General features: G+C 42.2%; 1 protein-coding gene across 1 annotated transcript; it reads left to right on the forward strand.

Moving 5' to 3' along the window:
* Nucleotides 1-20,037: 20,037 nt before the first annotated feature.
* Nucleotides 20,038-23,109, forward strand: LOC308320134 (anion exchange protein 2-like; the record flags this gene model as incomplete). Its single annotated transcript, XM_080770453.1, has 1 exon — nucleotides 20,038-23,109. The coding sequence occupies one exon, from the start codon at nucleotides 20,038-20,040 to the stop codon at nucleotides 23,107-23,109; it is 3,072 nt and encodes a 1,023-aa protein (XP_080626579.1).
* Between the last annotated feature and the right edge of the window lie 4,022 nt (nucleotides 23,110-27,131).

Raw genomic sequence — 27,131 nt, forward strand, 5'->3', positions numbered from 1 at the left:
CAAATAAACTGGACAGGACAGGATGGTCACAGGTTGTGGTGAGAGGACAGGGGTCACAGGGGGACCGATTCCCCTGCTGCCCTGAAGCTGACAGTCCTCTGAGTTGTTTGTCACTGAGCTTTATAGTTCGGGTGTGGCCACCACCCAATCCACTGCTGGTGTCATAGGGCTCATCAGAGCCGGCCAATCCATGGAGAGGACTAGTTCCCCACAGCACTCTCCAGTAATCAGTCTCATGATGACGCAGGTCTCCTCCACTTCTCATCAACTCTCCACCTCAGAACAAAGGAAACAACAGATAATACCAAATACAAAATAACCTAATTATGGCTGGCCGTAACAGGCATGCACATCAGTTGACATCACACAGCGAGTTCGGTTCAGTTTGCTTTCTAGTGACTTTTGAGCATCCTCGAGGTTCTTACCGCATCCCACATGTACACAGGAGATCTTCCCATGGTTGTCACACTGTATGAAACAGATACATCCCTGTTCAAATGGAGAGCTGAGTGACAGCACAGGATAATTAAGTACCCTTGGGAACCAATGGTTCCTGAGCCATGAGGTCCATAGGTCATATGGACTTATTTCTGTAGTGTGAGGCAGCTGGACATGATGGTAGCATGTTGCAAGGGCTTACGTTACTCCTCAAATCCAGGCCTTGATGATGAGTGCCAAAGGGAGGCATTGGATACCATTTCTATAGTCTTCTTTGGTATAACCTGGCTGGTGATTGGAACCCCCAACCCCCTAGTCTCAGGACACTCTAACAACAACGTCACTGACCTGGTATAACCCAGGATGGTCGGGAGGCAAATAAGAAATGTTGTGGAATGTGTGGAACATTGCATTGTCTAGGATAGGATGCGATAACACTTTATTAATCCCCCAGGGGGGAAATTCAGGGTGTAACGGCAGCGAAGATCAAAAACGTGCACACAAAACTGAACAATAAATACAGCAATAAACCATACAATAGGTAGAGCAATAAAGTACACTCATTCACAAAGACACACACACACACACACTCGCTCGCAAACACAATAACAATACAACTATAAACTACACTCAGGGGTGCCCGGCAACCGATTGGTTGGGGTGCGTGCGTGTGTGTGTGCGTGTGTGTGTGTGTGTGTGTTTGTTTGCAAAACAACAATTCATGAATTTGGAAGAGGTGGGCTTAAAGAAATGCCTCAGGGACCATTGTGAATTCGCATGGCTATTGCTTGGCACAAAGGAACGCCTCAGCTGCTGTTTTTCACCTGGGGAGAATGAGCCCCAGGCTGGAGGTACTCCCCCTCTATCTGCTATACAGCTCATCATAGACAGGGGTGGAAGGAAGGGGGTGTCGTCCTCCAGAGTCCAGACCACTGGTTCATCATAGACAGGGGTGGAAGGAAGGGGGTGTCGTCCTCCAGAGTCCAGACCACTGGTTCATCATAGACAGGGGTGGAAGGAAGGGGGTGTCGTCCTCCAGAGTCCAGACCACTGGTTCATAGACAGGGGTGGAAGGAAGGGGGTGTCGTCCTCCAGAGTCCAGACCACTGGTTCATAGACAGGGGTGGAAGGAAGGGGGTGTCGTCCTCCAGAGTCCAGACCACTGGTTCCCAAACACTGGGTCGGCACTCATTTATGGGTCGCCGACACATTTTTATGGGTCGCCTTTATTTTTTGTTTGCCACATTTAGTTCTTAATTATTATTAATTCAAAAGATTTTCAAAAAACATTTCCTAAAAAACAATAACTTTCATAAAGTAATTTCATAAAAAAGAAAGAAAAAAAATAACAACTAAAATCCATAAATTAGAAATAAAAGTTTTAAGAAGTAGTGAAAATAGCTGATCTACAAGTTCACAACATGGTGCAAAGCGACACGTTGTGTTCTTGTAGATCTGCTATTTTCACCAGTTTGGGTCCCGGCCGGGCAAACATCTAATCTCCCTTTTGGGTCACAGGCTAAAAAGTTTGGGAACCAGACTGTCCAGCTAGAGTGCTAGACCAACAACAGCACTGGCTTGCCTCCGTTGTTGAGCTTGTGCAGCTCACCAACCTTCCACAGCAAAGAACAGACTGGTAGCCTGCTGCTGCTGACATCAAAGGACCCGAGCTGAGCCCCCTCAGGGAGAACAGTCTGTATGCTCTGTCCCTTCTGACAGCACATTCTACCAGTGTTAGAGTCAAGATCTGATTGCCTATTCAATGCCATATCATACATAAAAATAAGGCATTTTCTTGTTTATCACTTTATCACTTTCTTGTCTTCTTCTTCAAAGTTATTAAAATATTACAGAACTTATTTGGAATAACTGAGTCATGGCTATTTTAAATTTGTTTGTGAAATTAATCATTTCTCTAATGTGTTGGAGTATACCATCTCATACTGTACTGAAATGAATGGAAATCAGTGGCTTCTTCGAAAACCAAACCACATTAGGCCCTGGAAATGTGTAGCAGCGTCTACTGTAAATCATAGTCAGAGTGCAGCCAGTGGACTAAACATGCCAGACCACTGGCAAGATGACCAAGACAAGACTTAATGTGTACCAATATTGGAGTTAGATAGACAATGGTATATATCTCACTTAAAAAGAGACCCGTTATAATATCGACACTCACATCGTAACCTTACGTTTGAAAATGTTGTGGTTTACTCTAAATGTTTTGTTTCACCTTTGTTCTCTGAGCTCTGGTAGAGCAACTACACGATCCTCAACAAGTGGTAACTGTATGTAACTGGTGTAACAATTATTTTGACTGTTCACCTGAGTGATTATGTTTGCATCTTTTGTTTTATAGGTCAATCAGTAATGGGTATTTTTGGGTATTGGGTATTTTTTTGTAAAATATTAATTGTATAGTTAGTATATTAATGTATTAGATTAGATGCATTAGCATACTGTTTTGTAAACGATTGTTTTTAGTATAGGTAGATCATATTTGTATAGAAAGGCCTAACCAGGGACTGGGGTTGCAAATTAGCCTATATGTACAAAGTAACGGTTTCATGTTTTACAACTTGATACATTGTTTTTTGTATTGTCCCTGTTAAATAAACGTTAAAAAAACACAGTACAAACACAAGTACAGTAAAGCACAAATAACTCAACATTGTACTTAAGTAAATGTACAATGTACTTACCGGTAAGTAAATGTACTTATAGACTACCAGTAAGACGCGCAAACGCGGGAAGCGAACGCAGCTCGTACATATTTGGTTTTTTTAAAGATTTATAGCACGCCATCACACTCATGTCACCATGACTCAGCCATAACCATATAAGGAGTCCCCAAAGCAGCTCCATATATGGGCCCAAGTTGGACCACGCCATCACACTCATGTCACCATGACTCAGCCATAAACATATAAGGAGTCCCCAAAGCAGCTCCATATATGGGCACAAAAGCGTGACACACGGACAGACAGACATGATCTGCTAGGTCTCATAGTAAGTGCTCACTGCTTTCGCAATAATAGTTACTTTCCACCAGTGCTCTTCATGTCACGATTATCCTGAACAAAATAATTGTCTAGAAATTGTCTAGAAACACTTCACCACACTCCAGGTTGCCTACCCAGGGCCCGCAAACGTTGGTCATATAGCCTCTTGGAATGGGATCTGAAAAATCAAAAATGCGTTTAGCAAAAAGCTTAGCTGTCCACAGAAAGACCAACATGCACACGCACAGACATATGTCATATTATTCGAAATTGGACAAACTAAATCTGTTAAAAAAAAAATACAAATACAAATGAATATGTAATATGTTCATATATTTTAAATAATAAAACCACCATTAGCCTTTTCATGTCACGCACCCCCTAGAAAGCGCTTGTGCACCATAGGGGATACACGCACCACAGTTTGCTCTAAATCCTACACAGCACTGGGTCCAGTGAGTGCCCATGATCAACAACACTTGTGATGCAGCAGCAGCTGTTGCTGAATGTCCCTCAGCTTCTAAGCCTCAGAGCCATACGTGTCCCTGGTTTACAGGACAAGGTTGCACACCATACAGGTGAGGTAACCCATGCTGTGCTCCAATACAGAGGTGCGCAAAGCAGTTGCAGAGCACAGAACCAAAATGTCTCATGTGGAAAGCACACTCTGTGTTTCAAGCAAACATTCCGGATATGAGCTTTACTTTTCTGTAGCAAAAACTTGTGTCATCATTTCTAAACGTGCCTGGTTGTAATCTCACTGCAGTACATACAGAAACAGCACGCCCCGTAACCAACAATGCTAAACTGTTTTATTTTTATTTTACATGCCTTATTTGGATAAATGTTGCATAAAGTTTGAATTTCTCTCTCTAGGAGTTAAAATGTTATTGTAGTATAAACATAGGCTCATGATTGAATGCCATTGCAGAAAATGTAGATCTATATGCAAACTACATTTTGCCACATTTGAGGTGTTGACATATGACAGATGCACTTTGGTTCTTTTCATAGAAAGCATGCAAACTGCCAGAAGAGGGCATGAGACTCAAACCAGTATGTACAGTATAGCTACTCCTGACATCTCCAATCCACTAGCAATGTCTAAACCATGCACTGTTTCCCAAAAACTGGGAACATTTATGGGTCGCTTTATGTTTTGGCTCCTAAATTCAGTATTTAATTATTACTATAGCGGTGCCAGTTGGGCACTGGCCTACTTGGAAATGCATATGCCCTTTTATGCCCATAATTATGGAGTTCTTTATCAGGAATGCCCAAATATGGAGTCTATGCAGATGTCAGAACATAATTGTGATGTCAGAACAGGCCAGCTTCATATATGGAGATCTAGGGGTGATCCTTGGGTCCTGCATGGGGAGACATTACATTTCTCTTTTGGGTCACGGGCTAAAAAGTTTAGGAACCACTGGTCAAAACTAGCTGTAAAGCTCAATTCACCCCAAGGTTCTGTGTGTGTGTGTGTGTGTGTGTGTGTGTGTATGTCTGACTGTACATTTCGTATACAATTGTGTGGATGTGTGTTTGGGTGCAGAGGGTATATCACAAGAATGTCTTTTAACACATTATGTAGGTGTGCCGGTGTCGCACACTGAAAATATCAGATCTACACAATGCTACACAATACAAGTTCACAATGCTTTGCTTGTAAATCAGATATTTTCGGTGTGCTCAACTAAATATAAGTTATAACCCAGGCTTTAGGTGTGAGCACTAATCGTTTGGATTGCAGGTGCATAACCTCCTCCATCACTGACAACTTCTTCTATGCTCTGTGTTATTATGAGATTTCTTCACTCCTGGAGCATATTATGTTAAACCTCAATAGAATTGAATCAGAGGACCTCCTCACTTTTCTGTCAGTCTGAGTTGAGCAGTGAATGGGAAGATGTTTGCATTGGGGAATTCAGGCCACAACAGGCTTTCACACGTCGGCATTTCTTCCCACCCACCTACCACCGCCGTCTTACCTCAGAGGTCATTCGCAGTTTTTCATTCACAGAACGTTTGGCTTTGACAAATTAAGAGATTCAGAACTGAGGTATCCAACTGCCAAGACTGGAAATCAGTCTATTAAGCCGAGAATGTTCCCGTGTTGCCTGGAGACTGTGTAAGATGTGTTTGGCACCTCTGAAGGTGCTAAGAAACGCTGAAAAAGGAAATCCATAAATCTGAAGGCGAAAGATAGAACTCGTGCATATGCAGTCGACACTTCATTTAGTTTGGGATGTCAAAATGTGTCGAGATATAGGGGAAGAAGAGAGGCCCTGTTCCGGCCCTGTTCTTTTTGCAAAACTCATTTCCACAATTGTCTCTGCTTCCTTTTACTGAATCAGTGTGTGTGGTGTGTGTGTGTGTGTGTGTACTGTGTATGTGTGTGTGTGTGTGTGTGTGTGTGTGTGTGTGTGTGCGTGGCTGTGTGTGTGCGTGCGTGGCTGTGTGCGTGCGTGTGTGCACTGTGCACGTGTGTGTGTACGTGCGTGTATTGAGAGACAAATTCAGACAATGTTTTGACTGTAGGGTCCATCCCGGATCTACCATGCAGTATCTTCCTTTTCTGCTTTCCCGGCCTATACGTTTGCCTCTCTGTTGTCTAAATCTTGAGAGTGTGCTTCTCACTGTCCTTTCAAAGGAATAGGCTAGAGGCTGTACGTAGTCAAAGTAGGTCTAGAATAAATAGACCCCTGTTTTATCAATAGCCTCAGACCAACATCCTTGTTGGACCTTGACCTGTAACTATGTAGACCAGGTCAGGCAGGGACAGGAGCAAGCGTGTAGCACACATACCTTCAATTTCTCAAAGGTAATCGGCAGTAATTCAGTGTCCGGTGCTGCTTTGTTATTTTAGTGTGCAGCCGATTCTAAAAACAGAAAAATACTTTTACCAGCAAAATCAAATGTAAGGATTGTTAAAAAAACCACATGGGCCAAAAGTGGATGAATTAGCATCCCTCTCAATGACTGCTCGGCACCTTATTCCCACCCTGCTCATAATGAATCCGAGGGATGGATATTATCTTTGTCAGACAGATAAGGGATGACTGCCGACTCCACGGATCTCTCCGGCGGGCCGGGAGTAAACCTGCTGATTCTGTTGAAGTCGCAGATCAATCTGCTGGAATGATGAACGGCATCTCAAGACCATCGTAACAAAGCGACAGACATCTAATCAGTTACTGCAGATGGCATTCAGGACCCCGGCAAAGCACTGCAGTGTTATAAAAAGCTCTCGGGTGTTAAACGCGTTCAGACAGTGTGTGATGCGACGAGTCCTCCATTTCCACGTTCAAGTCTGTGTTGTACGGGCAAATGCATGATGACAGTAATGCTTTTGTTTGAAGGCAGTGATTCTCAACCATTCATTTAAAAATGACCAGTTTTTTATTAGGACACAGACTGGGGGTCTGTGGCCTAATAAATCACGTCTTACCTTTGATACCATTTGCTTTGTCTGGGACCCACCCAAAACTACACTGTAAAATTGTTCATTACTGTACAGCACCGGAGCCGACATGTATAGGCTACTAAATTAACTTTGACGGATGATCAGATGAGCAGAGCAGACACACTTCATTTGTTTCTGTTCTAAGCATGGGAAAACTGTGAAAACCTTTATTTTATTTCATTGGATTCATAATAACTAAGCATTTGAAAAGGCACCAATTCTTTCAGATTGGGATGGAAATGCATGCATTTAGGCTGTCTATCCGTACGTAATTGTTGCCAACATCGTCCAACCCCGAACATACATTTTCGCTTGATATCGTTTGACTGATGGGTGACAATAGAATCATGTCTGATATTGCAAATTTAAGCATTTTTAATCTTACAAAACAAAAGTGAGCGATCTATGGCTTAAATGCCAGTGGTCTTGACTCCAAATTATGGATTCGTTTGTGCACTCAGCTATGGTGCGATGTTGGTGCAGCCTTCCCAAGGAATATGGAGAAATTCTAATGAAAGAAAATAAGGTTCAGAAATGACTGATCTATGGCCGACTCAAACATCATTTAAAATATCTGTTTGCAAAAGGGGTGAAGTTTCCCTTTAATTAACATGAACACTCCCACATTGCTTAAAATAAGCTTGCGAGTCGTAAGCCATATGTGCGCTCAGAGCGACTTGCATAAGATGGATAATGCATACGATGGTGGCGTTATGACCTATAATTATATGGCATAACACCTGAATGTTAGATGCACATTATAGGGCCCTAAGAGGCTACAAAATGTGCACACTCTGAATTACAAACCATGCAGTAAGGGTCCATTTGGACCCCTGGTGGTCCCCCCACTCGACATTGAGAACCAGTGTTTTACGGTTTTGGATATACTTCCCATGCATCTTTTTATAATCAAGGCGTGGCACTGTAGTGATTTAGATTCAGTTCATTTGTCACTACGCTGGGTACATACAGTATTTAAAAATCTTAACCCGGAAAGCTCCACTACATTATGGAAACATATGGAGTGTACTTTATGGAAACAAGGCCCATAAATGAGAGAAATTATGTCAAGAACTTTAGTACCCCAGAAATGTGCAAACATATCATGTTGGTACCTTATGGTAGAGGCAGATGGTTGTAATATACAGTACCATGGTTGACTCCTAGCCTATAATACAGTAGTTAATCTCACTTTACGGCACAGATGGAACTCTATAGGTGTGATGCTCCCACATGTAAAAGCAAATTGAGAAGTATTATTAGGTTGGTGCATGAGGAAAGAGCTATAGAGGAATGAAACAGAGTGTGTGCATTTCTCAAACAGGCTGGGGAATATGTGGATTGTGACTTTGAACAATGCTGTATTTATAATTGCTGTATGTAAGAAAACCTGTGAAAGACAAGTTAAAGGAGAATTTCGGACATGAAGGCTTTCTTACCTTTATTTTGTAGTTGTTACGTCCCCACCAAAGAGGCCCAGGTGTTATTTTGTGCAAAAGCCCATTACTGGCTATTTCCCCTACTCTAAGCCCTCATTGGGACGTTGGGTTTTAGTGCTAATTCGCTTATTTCCATCAAAATAAGCGTGCAACTTGGGATACTATTTACATTATGAAGAGAGGATATATAAATTAAAAAAAAGAGCCAATAATGGAAATAGCCAATAATGGGCTTTTGCACAAAATAACACCTGAACCTCTTTGGTGGGGACGTAACAAGTACAAATAAAGGTAAGAAAGCCTTCTAGTCCGAAATTCTCCTTTAATTTTTCCATAGAGGCAAAACACATGCTGACTTTTGTGATAATCCAGACATAATTACATTTGTTCATGTTTAGTCTGCATATTCTGTAGACCACAACAGGTTAACTTAAGCCACGTTTTATTTATCGGAATTGTAAAATAGCCGATCCACAATCCCACAACGCACCACAACGCAATGTGAGCATTGTGAGCATTGTGAGCTTGTACATCTGCTATTTTGAAAAAATCTAGAAAAAATGTAATAACTTAAAAATTGTTTAACCAAAACAAAATGTTCTCTTATGAGGGTCCCTGACACAAAATATTTTCAGTTGAGGGTCCGTGGTCAAATACTTCATGAATCTGGGGATCCCAATCTGGGGGTCCCATTTTCGCATGAAAATGTTTGTGCCCTAGACATTATGACAAAATTAGATTTATGACTAGAGGCGGGGAATTGGGTTGTTAAAGCAGCCAGTAATACTGTGTAGGACATAGATAACCCAACAATAGAAGGAACAATCAATACAGCAGAAACATGGAGCAACAGCAGACAAGCGCCCAGCTCACAACAAATAAGGTAAAAAATAGAACAGTCAGAATCTCCAACATGGGCACAGATACAGACTAGTAGGTGTACAAAAGAACCTATATTTTCAACTGAAAGAACAAGTTGTTTGTTCTTTCTTTTTTTCTTCTTTCAGTTCAAAATATGAGTCACAGAGGCATAAGAAAAAATACCAGGCAGCAACTGGAACATGACAAGATGTTTTAGGGAAAGAGCCAGAGATCGGGAGAGAGAGGAAAAAAGGGGTGAACCCACCCTGATTAACTGTGTGGGACACTTTTGGGGCTTAAGTTAATCAGGGCACCTGAAACGTACACTGATTTCTAGCAAGGAAGAGTAATTCACCAGAAGTTAGTGATGGAACAAAGGAGGGGGAAATAGAGTTTAAGACAAGCGGCAGATCTGGGTCATTGACTCACTCCAGTAGCATAGCATCAGAGCACATCCAAATTAGATTCCTCTTACTGTTCCTATACCTAGGTTCATTGTTTTAGTATTGGACTGAGGTAATGGGAAATACATCATCCATTGCTTGGATCAGATGTCAGGCTCTAAAAACGATGGAAGAATAGGCAGGTATCAAGGAAGAAAATTAAAGAACATCCGCACTCTAGTTTCTAGAGCTCCGAGACTGGCAACAAATTTGAATTTGTTGCCTCTAAATAAAGTACGTGTGCGGATGTTCTTTCTCTTCCAGCACCTGGTCTAAATATAGGCATTGAGATGTGCACACAATCTTCTCTGTGAAGAATAGGCAGGTGGCAGATCAACCCTACTGATTTGTGACCCCATGCCCCCCTCAGTGAATATACAATTATAATTATACAATAATGAGGACAGATGTGTGTGCATGACAGGTTGCAGGCTCATACTTCTGCCCTGATGTCTGCACACCCCTGAGACATAATGCAAACCTCACCAGTCTATTTAATGCCATACAAGCGATTCCATTCTTTGGACAAAGTGGCTAAAACACCATTGAAATAGAAATGCATCTCAGCCCCACTTCACTGGGGAGTTACATTTCCTCAGCATTTTCAGAAAGGCTGGTGTACAAATACTTGACTATGTTCTAAACTGAGGGCAAAACCTGACTGCAGAATGATCCAGACATCAGCTTATCAAAGCATAAAAGGTAGAAGCATTATCAGGCACATCCCCTAAAGGATAAAGGCAAGATTAAATCAAGGCCATATAGTAAAGCTATATGGTCAAAAGGAGGAAATCAATACTCCAGAATTCATTGCAAAGTAGACAGTGAAACGTGTCTGCTTTCTCGCTCTCTGATTATCTGATAGAGAGCATTCTGGAGACCATATTACCTCACTCTCCCTTAGCAGTGCACGCCTCTCAGTGAGAAGTGAAGCCTTCGAGATTCACGATATCCTGAGTCTCCTGACCTTTCTTAATACAGAAATAAGCATGACAGGTTATCTGTGTTATCAGTGGTATTGAGTGCGTTCCACTAGGTGTCACAGTAATCTAGATGGATTGCATTCTGATTTATGGACCGCGTTTGTCACACACTGACCCTGAGAGGAAATCTATGGTCACATTCTGCCGGAAACACCCTTTAGATTGAGGTGTTATTATTGTTCTATGTTAGCCTGTGCATACAGCTATAGCACACACAATTGTGCTATTCACTATTCACTACTCGTTCTCAATCTTTTTGTAAAATTCATGAAAAGGGGGGGCTTTCGTTTAATTATTGTTGCATTAAAAGGTGAGCTCTGACAGTGTTTTCTCATCAACACCAGAAAGGAAAAGGGAGTAAGATTCTGTTCTGTAAGAAAGTTGGTCCATTAAATATATTACATTTAGTAAATAATGTATAGTAGTAGGCCTATTATAATACTGCATTGCTGCTTTATTTCTGAAAGACAGGAAAGGGGAGAGAGAGAAGGGGGATGCAGCATGGAGTCTCAGGTCAGATTAAAACCCGGGCCAGCTGCAGTGATGACTCTATGCCACTGGGGTGCCCTTTGTACGCTTTATATTTTGAATACAGGACTTCTTTACTGTGATATTGCTACTTTTAGTAAAACATCTGACTACTTCCACCACTGTATAACGGCAGTCGGCATTGCTTCTGTGCAGGGCCACTCCCCAAGCAAGCTGCAGCTCAGGTGCTGCAGTGGGTGAGCTTCACTGATGCAAAGATGATCCCTCGTGCAAAGCACAGGGATGGGTCTTTTCCAGCAGGGGAAATCATGCAGTTCAATAACATACCTTTTCAAGAATTTCAAGAAACACAGACAGAAGTAATATTTTATAAGGAGGTTAATGGCCTAATACAATGACAAAATAAACTAATCTTTAACAGGTGTTCATTGGTCATATAATCAAGGATTCTATCAAGATTCCCTAGATTCCTTGCATCATGATACGACTCTTCACCTTTTATCATATGAGGCACTACAAATGCAACAAGTTGAACTATATGTCATATAGAAACTCTAAACTTAACCCTATAGCTTACACAGCCGTGTAGGCCACCCTGCATGGAGATATGCAAACCAGGGGTCGCCACATTCTAATTAGAAAGGGTGTCGTCCACTGACTCTTATAGTGTAAATGAACACATTTACACATTTAATTTGATTTAACTGTATCGGGTCAAATACTTTATTGTAAGCCATACAGGTGAGAAGTGCGATTATTTTTAACCTAGATTATTTTCTTGGGTTGATTGAATTCTAGCCTCTGCATTATAGTTATGAAACCATATTAGAGATGCCAGTCCCAAGGGAAATAGTGACAATCAAATTAGGACACAGATGCCTGTTGGACACACCAGAGAAATGGGGCCAGCCTCCTCTAGGCCTATGGGTACCACGTTGGTCCACAAATAATAAATAACACATTTGAATGAAACCATCCATCAAGCTATGAAAATAAATGCCACGGTCTGACACAGCATCTTCATCAAAGACTTGCAGGATTTGGCACTATACCAGGGCAAAATGTAGATTTGATGTTAAATTGTTATGGGGAAAGCTGTTCCATAGCTCATTAAAATAGCATCTGTGTCATTTTAGATTTTAGCGTTGGCCTTTCAAAAATAGCAGATCTACAAGCTCACAGCGCATCACTGTGCAGTGCTGCAAGCTTGTTGTACCCGCTGTTATTAAATTAAATCTTGAAAGTGTTTGAAAGCTTTTGAATATTCTTTTTTTAAACACAAATCTTCTTTTCTGGGTGTCCCTGAACATTTTTAGATGGGGGTCCATGGCCAGCGAATACATATCATTTTGTGATCCTTGGTACAAAAACTACTGATTAAGGTATTTGTAGAATAATTATAATTTTATAAGGGGGTCTGCAAATACATTTAAAATTTGGGGGTCTTTGACATGAGTACCACAACATTTGAGCACCACTGATATAGCAACATCGAAAGACAATTATAGAATCGGGTCTTAATGGGCTAAAAATAATTATTTCAAACAAAATGTTCGTTTTGCTACCTACTCAAACAGGTTATTCCAAAGCCACAGGCCGATTGAAACAGGAGCCACAGACAGCACATCATGGGAATGCAACCAAGAAGACCCAATGATTTATTGGAAATGGCAGCAGAGAGGTTCTTGATTAATAGCCTGGCATGAACCCGGAGGAAACTGAAGGGTACTTCTGAGGGGTCAGGTGGCCTGCTTGGCAAATCATTTATAAAGTGTTCATCCCTACACAGAAGCCAGCGGTAGTGGAAGAAGTACAGTTTTAAGTAAGCAGTACAATACTACAATGTAGAACTCTGAACTGTTATAAGTGAAAGGCCTGTATTCAGAAATGTACTTTGAAAGTGCAAAAGTTCTGTCGTCAAAATATATACAGGTATAGTACCTAAAGTAAAAGTAGCTTACTCATAATGCAGAAGGTCCCATTTCACTTTTTTTTCTCCATTCAAAATAAATCTTTAAAACCCATTCTGAGCGGGAACCCCTTTTGGGTTCTGTACAGTATGTACAGTATTCAAAAATTACCAAATATTGATGCTGCTATATAAATATTTGAAGTTTTTCAGAAAACTTAGGTCAGGCTTTAGAAGGAGTTTTTAGAATCGGCCTTAGGCCTAAATGGGTTAAAAAATAGCAGATCTACAAGCTCACAAGCTCTTCACAACATGATGTGTTGTGAGCTTGAAGATTGGCTATTTTCGAAGAGCCAAATACAAAATTTGTATTATGTTTTGTATTAGTGATCAAATACATAATGGTAGTGGGTCGCACACACCAAGACTGCAGTTCAAAACATTTATCTCATTTTGAACAGGGGACAAACGTTTCGGATATCCAGCCTTCACACACTGATGAAACGTTTGTAACTAGAAGTACCGGAGAAGTACCTAAAAGTTTTACTTTTAACTCGGGTAAATGTACTTATAGTTACCTTCCACCTGTGCACAGAAGCCAGTATACTTGCACTGTGACTGGTACATATTAATGAGAAAGCCCACCAAGTGAGCATTTCTCACAGGAGTTTATGAAGTGGATACTGCTCTGCTTAATTACAGAACCATCCAGCCTTTTAGATAAGATGTGTTTAAAATTAGTATCTCTCATAGGACTTGTGCAGGGATGATTCTAGGATCTAGCTAGCAGTTGGATAACAACAAAAAGTGTGTGTGTGTGTGTGTGTGTGTGTGTGTGTGTGTGTGTGTGTGTGTGTGTAGGGGTGATCCATGACCATGATACAAGAGGGTAAATCCTTTGATGCAATCTTAGATGAGCCTATTTGATTGCACTCAATTGCAGCATATTATTGTCTTGATGTTAAGTAACATTAGAAAGTAAGTAAACGTGTCTCAACTCCAACTGTTTATGCTTCTGTCTTTCATGTCTGTGTCGTATTTGTGTATTCAATTTAACATTTTCTTTATGATATACAGTATATCAAGAACTCAAGCCAGCTGACGCAATAAATCATAAAAACATCAAACATAACTATTAATACATGGTACATCTTTTAATATCCCTTTGTTCTGATGTCCCTGTACCATATCAGTCCATGCATGTGCATGCTATACAGTTCAAATTGACATTTAAATCAAGACATTTGAAGATTCTAACATCCATCAAAGTTGTTTTATTTGGGGAAATTTGTTCATATAGGTAAAACAGAATCTATGCAAGAGCACTATTCATGTCAGAGAGGTAGGACCCAATTGAAGGACAGAGCTGTTTTTCACAATTAAGAGTTTGTTGTCTGTTGTCTGTCGTTTGTTGTTTGTTGTCTCTTTAGCATAACCTTTGACTGTACTACATGAACTGTTAACACGCTTGTTAATAAAGTATTCAATCAATGAATCAATCAATGAATCAATCAAAAGATACGTCAGATGTCTGGCAACAGACGACTGGCCACATTAAGTCCAAGATCACCATGTACCCATGTAGTTACTGGACCCATGCAGTCTAGTTGTGATTAAACCCATTTCTGGTTATTTATTCACAATGCTTGTGTTTTGTTATTACTGTTGATCCGTATAGCACTTGATAAACAACAATCATTCTCTCAGCTGTGCATGATCTGCTACTTATCAAAGGATTCAGCTGACTGCATCCTGAATGTATTATGCATTTAAAGTTCTCTGTGAAGATCAGCCCAAATAAATCATCGTAATTAACTCAATAATTGATTTGATACAGTTTCTCCCTAAATGGAGCGGTTTTTGCTCAATCTGCAGAAGCATATGCAGCCGTGGGTTACTCAAGGGAGTCATTTGGAGAAAAATCTTGCATAAACAATTGACACGTTCTGCCAGAGGGAAAGTCACTGTTAATTACACCACACAGGAATCTAGAGCCATTATATGACCCTTTAATCAATGATTCAGTGGTGGATACATGCCAGCTAACACACTGGTCAGATGAGCTAATGAAGACACAGGTCTCCTTCCATTTTGACCTGAGATCAGATTCTAAAAATGTCTTCTACATCCTGACAGTTTTCTGAAAAAGCTATGTTTCTATGTCAGTCGTTCTTCGATTTTTCAAAAATAGCAGACCTACAAGCTCGTAGCGTGCCACTCGGTGGCGCGCTATGACCTTGTAGATCTGCTGAGAAGTGAGGGGCGCTCTTATCATCTTACAACATTGAGGACAAAACAAACACAGACAAAACAAACATTAAACTCTGTCCATTGTCAATGGCGTTTTTAATGTTTGTTTAAGGAAAAACAAACATTAAACCTGTATATAGGAGGGGCTAGCGCCCCTCAAAAAAAATCACACTTGTGTAAAGTGAGGGACGTTCTTATCATCATACATCATCACATTCCGTGCTCAGCCAATCGAATCATTCCATGCATGTATGGGGATAATGAGTGACTGATGGGAAATGAACGATTTCATAGTAAATGCGACCTGCAGTCGCAAAAAATGTGTACACACCTGCTTCTGTCTACAATAAAAAAATCATGTTTTGTCCACAGGTACATTAATAATAGTCACTGAGTTTCCAGCTAAATGCACTTGAATGAATGGCATAGCTTTCCAGGAATGGTAGGCTGCAAAAAAACCTTTTCTGTTTTAAAATTAATGTAAGAACCGTTGGGGAGGGGAATTGATCTCCACAGCATTGTTATAAATCACCAAAATTATTATTTAATTCCAAATCAACCTCATCTTGTGCCCACAAGGCCCCATATAGGTATTGATCCTATAGTCTCAGAGGAAGAGTTATTGCACATAAATCATTAAAAATGTTTTTTGCTGTTATGTTGACCAAAGCTTTTCTATGACTGGGTGTGAGACGGGGGATAAATTGGAAGCATTCATTGTATACCAACATTCTTATTCCAGGCTAATGCTCAGAGACATCGAGAGGCGTTTCATCCACGTAAGTCCAGAACTAGCTCATCATCTGACCCAGAGGGTATAGAAAATGGGGAAAAAGTCACTATTCATCACTAACACACTGAACGTCCAGCCATAACTGAGGTGGTCATATGGTCATCAATCAACAATTGATCGGTTACAGATCATTTTGAATCACGCCCAGTCAGTCTCGCTGTGTGTGGTGAAATTATAATGTAAGTGGGTTTTGCAAGCTGGTGGGATTTATTTCCACTGTGGATGTGGATGGATTCCGCAATGCTTTTAATGCTGTGTCCAGCTGAAATAAATAAATTAACATTTTGTTTTCTCCACCACCCACACCTCTCCCTCTCCCTCCCACAGTCGACTCATTATGATCACATGTCTCTGTGGAATATCCTCAGAATTGAAACTTTATGCAGAGACACAAGGTCAAGTGTCTTTCTCCTCAATAATTCTACGAAGATAACCTTGCATTGCATACACACTTTCTCTCCGTCTCGTATTTAAAGATGGAGGCCGTGATTTTTGTACTTTTTCTGTTTGTATGTGTCTGCGGAGTTAACATTAACTCTAATAGACCCCCAGGTGTGGTTAGAATATTGAAATATGTCTTCTCTGTGTATTTTTGGTTTCTCAAAAGGCCCAATCGAGGCCCAGATCAAAAGGCCCAATCGAAATGACAGTGATATAGTGACATCACTATATTATCCCCTCCCTAACTCCTCCACCTTTATCATACAATCAGCTGTGAGTGCAGCTTCAGTTAAGGTGGATCACCACCCATCACCACCCACCCAGGCAAACCAGGCATACTTAATGAACTGGTGGGTGTAGCCACATAAAAACATCATTTTAACACTTTCTGTAGCCTACACTAAAGAAATATCGTACCTGATGATCATGTTTTCACTCATCTTTAACATGTTTTACTACTGTATGTGCTGTTATTGTGCTATTTTTGCAATGTGACCTTCAGTAGACTCACTAGACTGACATAAACAGTACCTATCTGCAACCTATACTGTATAGTTTTCTTGCAGGCAATATGGGGCCCTGGGGATGAGACAGAAAGGCTTCTTCAACAATGTGTTGGCCCTTGTTAATGATTCAGAAGTATGTATGCCTGACAGGCATACATGCCTGTGTTCAAAGAGAAGAACTTAGATTAAATGAAAAAGGATGCCATATATCTCTGCTAGAAACCAGCTAACTCCACATATAAATAAATTAAGAAAACCTCATATTTTCATATTGTCAGATACTTGCATGAGAGGGGGAGAGGGTGTATACAAATACACTGTTCAGCCATGTGCTTCTAGGTTTTTCCCTAGTTTTGTTATACTGAGGAGGCTTTATGACAATATGAGCACATCTAACATGTAAATCAGTTTCTCACCTACAGTATGTGCTGCAAATCTGTGGTGAGAAAATGTGAATCCACGAATATTCAGATCACGCCCAGTTGACTGCATTTCAAATTCCTACATCCAATGTTCCTCAATTTCCTTTCCACAACATGAAATGTACGCAGTCATGATGTAGTTTCTCTTGTACAATGGTAGAACGTATTAGAAATGCTATCCAGAAAATAATATCCAAATGTATACCATCTTAATCTTTTCATATTGTTAAGTAAAAAATAATCACTTTAAATAGTATTGACATGAACTGAAGTCATAAACTAATAGTAATTCATGTGTATGACTATGAGCAATTGAGCATACCTGGTCCTCATTCTTCCCTTTCTCTGCTCTCATTGTTGACATTTTCCTGAACCTCATATGATACTAACCTCACTGTAACGAAGACTCTCACTTCTATTCATATCAGGATCTGGGAGAGTTGGCCATTGGATATTTAGTCTCCATATATGGGGATATTCGACTAGGACGTCGGGCTATACGACATATCCGACTAGCACGTTGGGTTATATGACATACTGTATGACAATCAATCCCTATATTTGGTTCGGGTTGAAAAAAATAGGCCTACCTCAAAATTGTACTTAAGTAAAGTACTTTAGTACATGTACTTAGTTACTTTCCACCACTAAAAGTAAGTCTGTTTGTCCCCCAGTATAATCAAACAAAAGGCTTTGCGTAAGTTTGACGGTGCATTTTAAAGACAAATGACCACTCACTAAGGAATGTCCCTGAACCCTGCATGTAATACACAATGAACTATCGCAATATTTCTAAATAACATTAGCTCCATGCTTCAGGGCCTTAACATATGCCCTATTGGATCTGGAAAGATGCCCACAAACACTTTAAATAATGAAGTATACACACCATCTGATCGTACGTCCTCTGGTAAAACAGTCCAAATACAAGGTTCATTTAGCAACAAGCAGACCAAGTCTTTTCTTGTTAGATGAAAAAAGCTCAACATTGTTGCTGTTGGGCAGGAACGTTTGTATCTTGCGATGTAGTCTTGTGTTCATCTGTACTGATAGGAGTTATCCGATCGTCTGGCTATGCGAGACTACTCACGATGAAATGCGTTGTGGGCTATTTCCAAAAAAAAATAGGGTTGAAAGCATAGACTGTAAAAAATATGGACAAAGCGCCTGTCAGTCCTTGCAATGGAAGTCGCCATCTTTCTAGATCCGTTTTGGCCCAGTTCAGGCCAGCTGGCCCATTGGCTGGCCCAGACAACGAGGCGGGACTTCCCCCTTCTTTTTCGTTGGTTTTTATTTTGACTCGAGTGGGTGGGGGATCCCGTTCATAGACTGTAACGGTAGCCACGCCCCTCAGAACATGCGCGACTTTATGGTCATTTTTTTAATAAATGGGACCATAATTTTCCAAAAAGAATATTATGGCATTAGAAATGAGACTTTAAACTAGTGACTGGAAGTAAAAAGTATTCATGAGGGCCCAAATACATGGACTTCTATGGGGCTATGGGTTTTTCTGGGTCCAGTGACAGCGCCACAACAGGCCATTATATGAACTTTCATTTCCTTAGTGGCTTCACAAAATATCCGTCTGACTGCCCCCCTGGTTGAAAGTTGCTAAGTTTGTTTGTGGGTTCTGTAAATATTGTATTAACAAAAGCTTGTAGCCTATGTCACAGTGACAGTACGATTGAAAAATGTTGCACTTCACACAAGTGTGATTTTTGTTAAAAGTGCTCTAAACAAACATTAAAAGTCCATAGACTTGGCTGCCATGCATTGGAGGTGCTAGCAAAAACAATAACCAGGGGAACAGCGCCCTCTAGTGGCAGTGACGTCAGACTTCAGTGGTCTCTCTATACTATGTTTTTTTTTAGTGTGGTTGCGGATAGGCAAACAGACTATTGCTATTGGTCTTTTTGAAGGGCGCTATAGCCCCTCCTATGCCCAACTTTGTGTTTCTGTGTGTGTGTGTGTGTGTGTGTGTGTGTGTGTGTGTGTGTGTGTACGTACCACGGAAATGATTTGATTGGCTGAGCACGGAATGTGATGTATGATGATATGATAAGAGCGCCCCTCATTTCACACAGTGTGATTTGTTTTCTGTCCTCTGATTGGACAACGATTACACGCCCTACCTAATTGAAGGAATCGTTTTGCCCTCGTACGATTGGACAATAGGCTATATGGTGACGTCACAATTATGTAATAGATAGGCAATTCCCCATGCAGGACTGCATCTTTATCATTTATGTTAATGCTGCTATTGCAGCAAAACAGTTGACAGGAAAGTTCTATATAAAATTTGAGAGGCGTTGTCATGTCACGTCACATGACATCACCCAGGTGAAAGAATTTATTGTTGCGTCGACAGCACATTCAGCTTGATGTACAGTACGCTGGTGTTTTTGCAGACTGTGCACGTTGGCCGCCTGAGAGAAATCGAGTCAGAATTCCTCTGCCATATCATTGGTGCTTCTTCAGCGGCAAGCACACAAAAGCTATGCTGTTCCCCAAAAGAGTTCCAGTTGGAAGAGAAGGGTTAACAGACACCTCTTCCAATCAGTCCGTTTCTGAACATCTCCAACAGTGCGAGCCATGAGCAAGCCTAGCTCTCCCAACCTGGTCACCGATGCATCAGTCATCCACAATCCAGAGGTTCCTGCTGCCTCATCCTTGCGGGGAATGCCACAGTCAGATGAGGACACTGGGGACCTGAACAAAACCTTTGGGGTCCAGCGTTTCCAGCAGATCCTCACCCCTGCCGATGTAATCCCTGACGACCACAACTACCATGAGGAGGACATTGAGTACCATCGTCACTCCTCTCATCACACCCACCAGCCCCTGTCCAAACTGCCCTCTGAGGGACGAAGAAAGAAGAATGGCAAGAAGAGAAGAAAAGACAACCTAGGTCACAGCGGGGGCCCCACAGAGGAGGGAGAGGAGGAAGGGGAGGAAGAGGAAGAGACAGAGCAGGACATGTACAAACGCATTGCCACTGATGAGAGCGAGGCGCAGACCCTGGCCTCAGCCGACCTGGACGGAATCAAAAGCCATCGTTTTGAAGACGTTCCTGGTGTGCGGAGACACCTGGTCCGAAGGAGTAGCAAGGGCCAAGTCGTCCACTACGGCAAACACCACAAAGAGCCCAGCAGTCGCAAGCAGGACCGCATCCCCAATGAGGTGTTCGTGGAGCTGAATGAGCTGATCATGGATAAGAACAAGGAGCTGCAGTGGAAGGAGACAGCTCGCTGGATCAAATTTGAGGAGGATGTGGAAGAGGAGACAGACCGTTGGGGTAAGCCTCACGTGGCCTCACTGTCCTTCCGCAGCTTGCTGGAACTCCGCAAGACCATGTCACATGGGGCGGTGCTGTTAGACTTGGACCAGAAGAGCCTGCCTGGTATTGCCCACCAAGTTGTGGAACAGATGATCATCTCCGACCAGATAAAGTCTGAGGACCGGGATAACTTTGTGAAGGCGCTGCTGCTAAAACACAGTCACCCAAGTGATACGAAAGACTCTGACACCACGATTGACACCGATGTACACATCGATATCGAGAATCTTAAACTACATAGTGGGGGCATATCCAAACATAAGCTGAGACTACTCGAGAAGATCCCGGATAATACAGAGTCCACACTTGTCCTTGTGGGTAATCTGGACTTCCTGGAGAAGCCCACCATGGCATTCGTCCGACTAGAGGAAGCAGTGCAGTTGGGCTCTGTCTTGGAAGTCCCCGTGCCCGTCAGGTTCCTTTTCGTCCTGCTGGGACCCCCCGACACTAGCATGGACTACCACCAGATCGGACGCACCATCGCCACGCTCATGTCTGACAAGCACTTCCATGAGGCAGCCTACATGGCAGACAAAAGACAGGACCTACTCAATGCCATCAACAGCTTCTTGGACTGCAGCATCGTGCTCCCACCCTCTGAGATGCAGGGAGGGGACGAACTCCTCCATTCGGTGGCTCGCTTCCAGAGAGAAATGCTCCACAAGAGGGAGGAGGAACACGCAAAACTATCGCCAGAGGAGGCGGTTACTGAGCCTTCAAAAAAACCAGATGACCCCCTGGAGAGGACTGGACACCCCTTCGGAGGACTCATCAGAGATATACGCCGCCGATACCCTAAGTATGTCAGTGACTTCAAGGATGCCCTTAACGGCCAGTGCATGGCTGCTTTCATCTTTATCTACTTTGCCGCGCTCTCCCCAGCCATCACATTCGGAGGTCTGCTGGCTGAGAAGACAGGGGGTCTCATTGGTGTGTCTGAGTTGATTATGTCAACGGCCATGCAAGGCATGGTCTTCTGCCTACTGGGAGCCCAACCGCTGCTTATTGTAGGAATGTCTGGGCCACTGCTAGTGTTTGAGGAGGCCTTCTTCCTGTTTTGCAATTCGAACAAGATCGAGTACTTAACGGGTCGTGTGTGGATTGGCTTCTGGCTCATCATCATTGTGGTCATCACGGTGGCCTTTGAGGGCAGTTTCCTTGTATGCTACATCTCGTCCTTCACCCAGGAGATCTTCTCTTTCCTCATCTCCCTCATCTTCATCTGGGAGACCTTCAGCAAGCTGTTCAGTATCTTCAGTGAGCACCCACTGGGGTTCAGCAACACTCAGGACAGTGGGGAGCCCAACACCGCGCTGCTCTCCTTGCTGCTCATGGCTGGAACATTCTTCATCGCCTTCTACTTACGCAAGTTCAAGGACAGTGCATTCTTCCCCGGAAGGTTCCGCAGAATGATTGGTGATTTTGGAGTACCTATTGCTATACTCATCATGGTGCTGTTAGACTATAACATAAACGTACATACAACGAAATTGAATGTTCCTAGTGGCCTCTCTCTGACACGCCCGGATAAACGTGGCTGGCTAATCAGTCCAGTGGGGTCTGATGAAGATTTTCCCATCTGGATGATGTTTGGTTCCGTGCTGCCTGCTTTACTGGTGTTCATTCTCATCTTCATGGAGACCCAGATCACCACGCTAATAGTGAGTAAGAAGGAAAGGATGCTGGTGAAGGGTTCAGGTTTTCATTTAGATCTGCTGCTTATTGTGGTGTTGGGGGGAACCTCTGCCCTGTTTGGTCTGCCTTGGATGGCTGCCACCACGGTCCGCTCCGTGACCCACGCTAATGCCCTCACCATCATGAGTAAGGCCGTCGCGCCGGGCGACAAGCCGCGTATCAAGGAAGTGAAAGAGCAGAGGGTCACGGGGCTGCTGGTTGCCATTTTGGTTGGCCTGTCTGTTGTGATAGGTGACCAATTGAGTCTGATCCCTGTAGCGGTGCTGTTTGGCATCTTCCTCTACATGGGTGTGATGTCCCTCAACGGAAACCAGATGGCAGAGCGTATGGTGCTGATGCTCATGCCTACCAAGTATCACCCCGAACACACCTACGTCCGCAAGGTGCGTACACTGCGGATGCACATGTTCACGATCATCCAGGTGGTGTGTACGGCTGTGCTGTGGGCTGTCATGTCTACCCGTGCATCACTGGCCTTCCCCTTCTTCCTCATTCTCACAGTTCCTGTTAGGATGTTCGTCCTCCCTCGTATTTTCACACCGGGAGAGTTGTCATCTTTGGATGCAGAAGACACAGAGCCGAAGTATGACGAGATGGAGGGCCATGACGAGCACACAGAGATGCACATGTAACGTACAATAAGCTCTTGCTCACTATGCCCTTAGCAGACACAAACCTGTTACTAACTAAACAAGACTGTATGCCTTGCGCCTCTAAATATTACAACTCCCTGTGAGTGTTTTTTCTTGTTCACTTGACTTTTATGACCTGATACACTGACATGTGTGCCAGTTGTTTATATAATGAGCTAGCCCCTCTATGCCCACCTTGTGTCTGTGTACCATGGAAACATCACATCCATGGTGTAAGGGAACCTAATACATACCTTAACTTTCTTTGTTATTCTAACCTCAGGTTTTTTTGTTGTTCACTTGTTGGGCTCAAAGGACCACTTGTCACAGGGTATTGATCATCAGATCTGCAAGAATGTGGGACAACTGAGTTCCGTTTAACCCATTTATTTTCCGTTGCACACATGAGGCAAGGAGGTGATGAAGCGACCATGGTTATGACATCAACCAGAAATCAATAAAATACAAAAATAATTAAAAAAAATCACACCAGTGTGAAGTAAGGGGTGATCTTATCATCGTACGTCATCATACATCATCTCCTTCCGTCTAATCAGAATTTGTGTCCTCACCTTCGTCTTTAATGTTTGTGATACGCAATGTTTGTGTTTACACGAACACTCAAATTGTCCATTCATTGCTAATGGGATTTAATGTTTGTGTTAGGACAAAGTTTGTGCACATACACCAAAAGCTGGACAATGGACAATGAGAAGCCCCTCAAATGAAAAACTAGAAAATATTGTTCCTGAAGAAAGTGTGGGCTCGAGTAGCTCTAATCTATGACCATGTATTGTACTCGCATGACGTCACAGCCCAGTAGCCAATGAAAACGAGTCCACAACTAGAATTCTATCACAAAGTATGTGGAAGTTGGCGGGAAAGTAAACTCAAAACCTGCAATGTATACAATGTACATTACAGTATACTGTACAATGATCAGTAGAACATTCCCTGATGCAGTCCAGTCCAGGTTTGAATGTGTTGTTATAGCAATGCTATATGGTTGGCCTGTCTTCATGCAATAACCTTTACAAAAGAAAAGATTACAAAAAGAAAATACACACCTGCATGAATCTGAACATGTTAAAAATTTAACTTGATTTCTAGCATACAGTATGTGGAAGTAATGCCAAAAAAGGTCAATGGGCTCACCACTTGAGCCCACAATAGATCAACAACGTCCAATTAAGTGCATAAAGTTTATGAGGAAGGAGGAGGAAGTTACTAATGTCTGGAGAGGGAAATCTGAAGGTCTCTGATGGAGCTAGCTAGCTGTTGCCCCCGCGACCCGACTACGGATTGCGTTTGAAGATGGATGGATGGATAGATGGAAGTTTTCACTGTGACTGTGTTTTGTCAATTTTTGAATGGATTGATTGATTGTCAGGGGATTGCGTCTTTATTGCTGCAACTCAAGTTCTTGGGGTGATAGCATGCCATGAACTATTGAACACATCATGCTGTCATACAGTCTATGGAAAGAATTAAGCGGCTGGTGACTATATATATATTAGAGGAGACACATGGTTGTCTACACCCTCCCCGGGCCAACTGTGAGGGTTGGCAGTGACGGCGACTGCAGGACACGTGGGGAATTGGCAATAACTAAATAATTAACCACTTAAACCCTATATACTTTGTTGACAGCGGTTGCCCAAGGGTCTATCTGTCTCTGGCTCCTGAATTTCCCAGCCGGCTCAATAAAAGTTTCTATCTATCTATCTATCTATCTATCTATCTATCTATCTACTGTATCTAGCTATCTATTAGAGTTGGGGTCCGTTACTCAAAAAAGTAATACACTAGTTACACTACTCGTTACATTACTTTTGCGTTACTCCAGAAAATCGCCTGAGATGCAGTCACATAATTTGCCCCTTAACAAATCTTTATAATCCTAGTGAGGAGGACATTCATTATGCTCTTTAATACCAGGAACAATTGAAGGAATAAAACAAACAAACAAACTTGTAACAGATGTTACAAGAGGCTAGTTTTAAGTTCTTCACTGCTTCATACATTATTTATTTTGTAATGTGAGTGAAGTCCAATCTAACTGCAGTGGACGGTTGGTGAGCACACTGTGAGTAGGCCTAATTGGAATCCGTGTTAAATTGTAGGCACGTGGGCAGGACATGGGGTGTGGAAAAACTCTGAATTCCCATCTGCACAATATTGGTCATTCTGATGAATCTATCTATCTGCTACATCATGCCACGCGCGCGCGGGTGGATACACGCACGCAAGCATGCACGTGGGCAAGTTATGAGGGCAATTTTATGAATGTCATTTTTAGCTATGTTTTGTAATAAAAAACCTGACAACTATATTGCTGCGTGTTGGTGTCACCCAACACGCTGTGAACACGCACACAATCTTGAATTGGTGCGTGACACTATAGTGCACAACTGAACCTAACTCTTAGTATAAACCACTCAGACATAACTATAAACCACACCCCTAAACCAACCTGTAAACGCCTAGTTCTAACCTTAATCCTTTTCTAAGTCTTAATATCTTTTTCAACCATATAATAACCATATTTTTCTTGTGAGAACAGGAACATTGTCCTCAAAGTCCATTTCTCAAATTCTACTATACTTGTGGGGACAAGGCTCTCAAAGGTATAGTAAAATAAGTGCAAACGCACACACTCACGCTGGCACATACTGTAGGTAACACCCAGAGTGTCTTGCCAAAAAAGCCCTCAATCTGGGAGACCTGAGCAGTATTATTGGCTATTGTTAATAATGACTGCATCATTAGTGGTGTCTGGGACTGTAATGGATGCAGTGAGAAGCTGATGCATCGTGTTCACTGTTCTGCTCAGAATGCATTATATGGTCTCAGAAAGTTCCACAGAGGGACAGCCAACCAGGATAAAATCAGGGTTGGTTGTGTGTGTGTGTGTGTGTGTGTGTGTGTGTGTGTGTGTGTGTGTGTGTGTGTGTGTGTGTGTGTGTGTGTGTGTGTGTGTGTGAGCTGGTGTCAATCAAGTAGGCTACTTTAAGTATTGTGAATCATATGACACAGCCTCGCTTCCACATGAGTGACGTGCTCACCTCGCTAAACAATGACCAGAGGTGGAAAAAGTAATCACATTAGTACAAGTAAAAGTACTGAAAATTGGAAATACTCAAGTAAAGTACAAAAACCTAAAAAATGTACTTAAGTACAGCACTTAAGTAAATGTACTTAAGTGCTTAAGTTACTTTCCACCGCTGACTTTAAGTATTACGAATCATATAACTCCTCACATGAGTGATGTGCTCACCTCGCTAAACAATGACGTGATGTGGTTGTTCGTTCCAAGTGTGAAGTCATCCACGTGCAACTGATTATACGTAGTGTACAATACTGTGGGGCATTTCTATCAGAGTTGAACCGCCTACCAGCGTTGAGAGTTCACAAGCGTAAAATGCGGCCATTCAACTGATAGAATTGTAAAACGTGGCCGCCCGTTCCACTGATATAGTTGTTAAACGCAGCCGTTCGACTGACAGAATTGTAAAACTAGGCCGTTCAACTGACAGAATTGTAAAACGCCGCCGTCCGACTGATAGAATTGTAAAACGCAGCCGTTCGACTGATAGAATTGTAAAACGCAGCCGTTCGACTGACAGAATTGTAAAACGCAGCCGTTCGACTGACAGAATTGTAAAACTAGGCCGTTCGACTGATAGAATTGTAAAACGCGGCCGTTCGACTGACAGAATTGTAAAACTAGGCCGTTCGACTGACAGAATTGTAAAACGCAGCCGTTCGACTGACAGAATTGTAAAACGCGGCCGTCCGGCTGATAGAATATTGTAAAACGTGGCCGTTCGACCGATAGGGCCATTCGACTGATAGAATTGTAAAACACGCCCGTTCGACTGATATAATTGTAAAATGTGGCCGTTCGACTGATAGAATTGTTTCAAACAATCATACTGCCATCAAATGAAAATAACCAAAATCAAACAAACAGTTCAAACAATAAACTCACCAATTCAAATCATCATCTACAGCTCATCCAG

This window comes from Protomyctophum bolini (assembly GCF_963924005.1).
Source record: "Protomyctophum bolini genome assembly, chromosome: 8".
NCBI lineage: Eukaryota > Metazoa > Chordata > Actinopteri > Myctophiformes > Myctophidae > Protomyctophum > Protomyctophum bolini.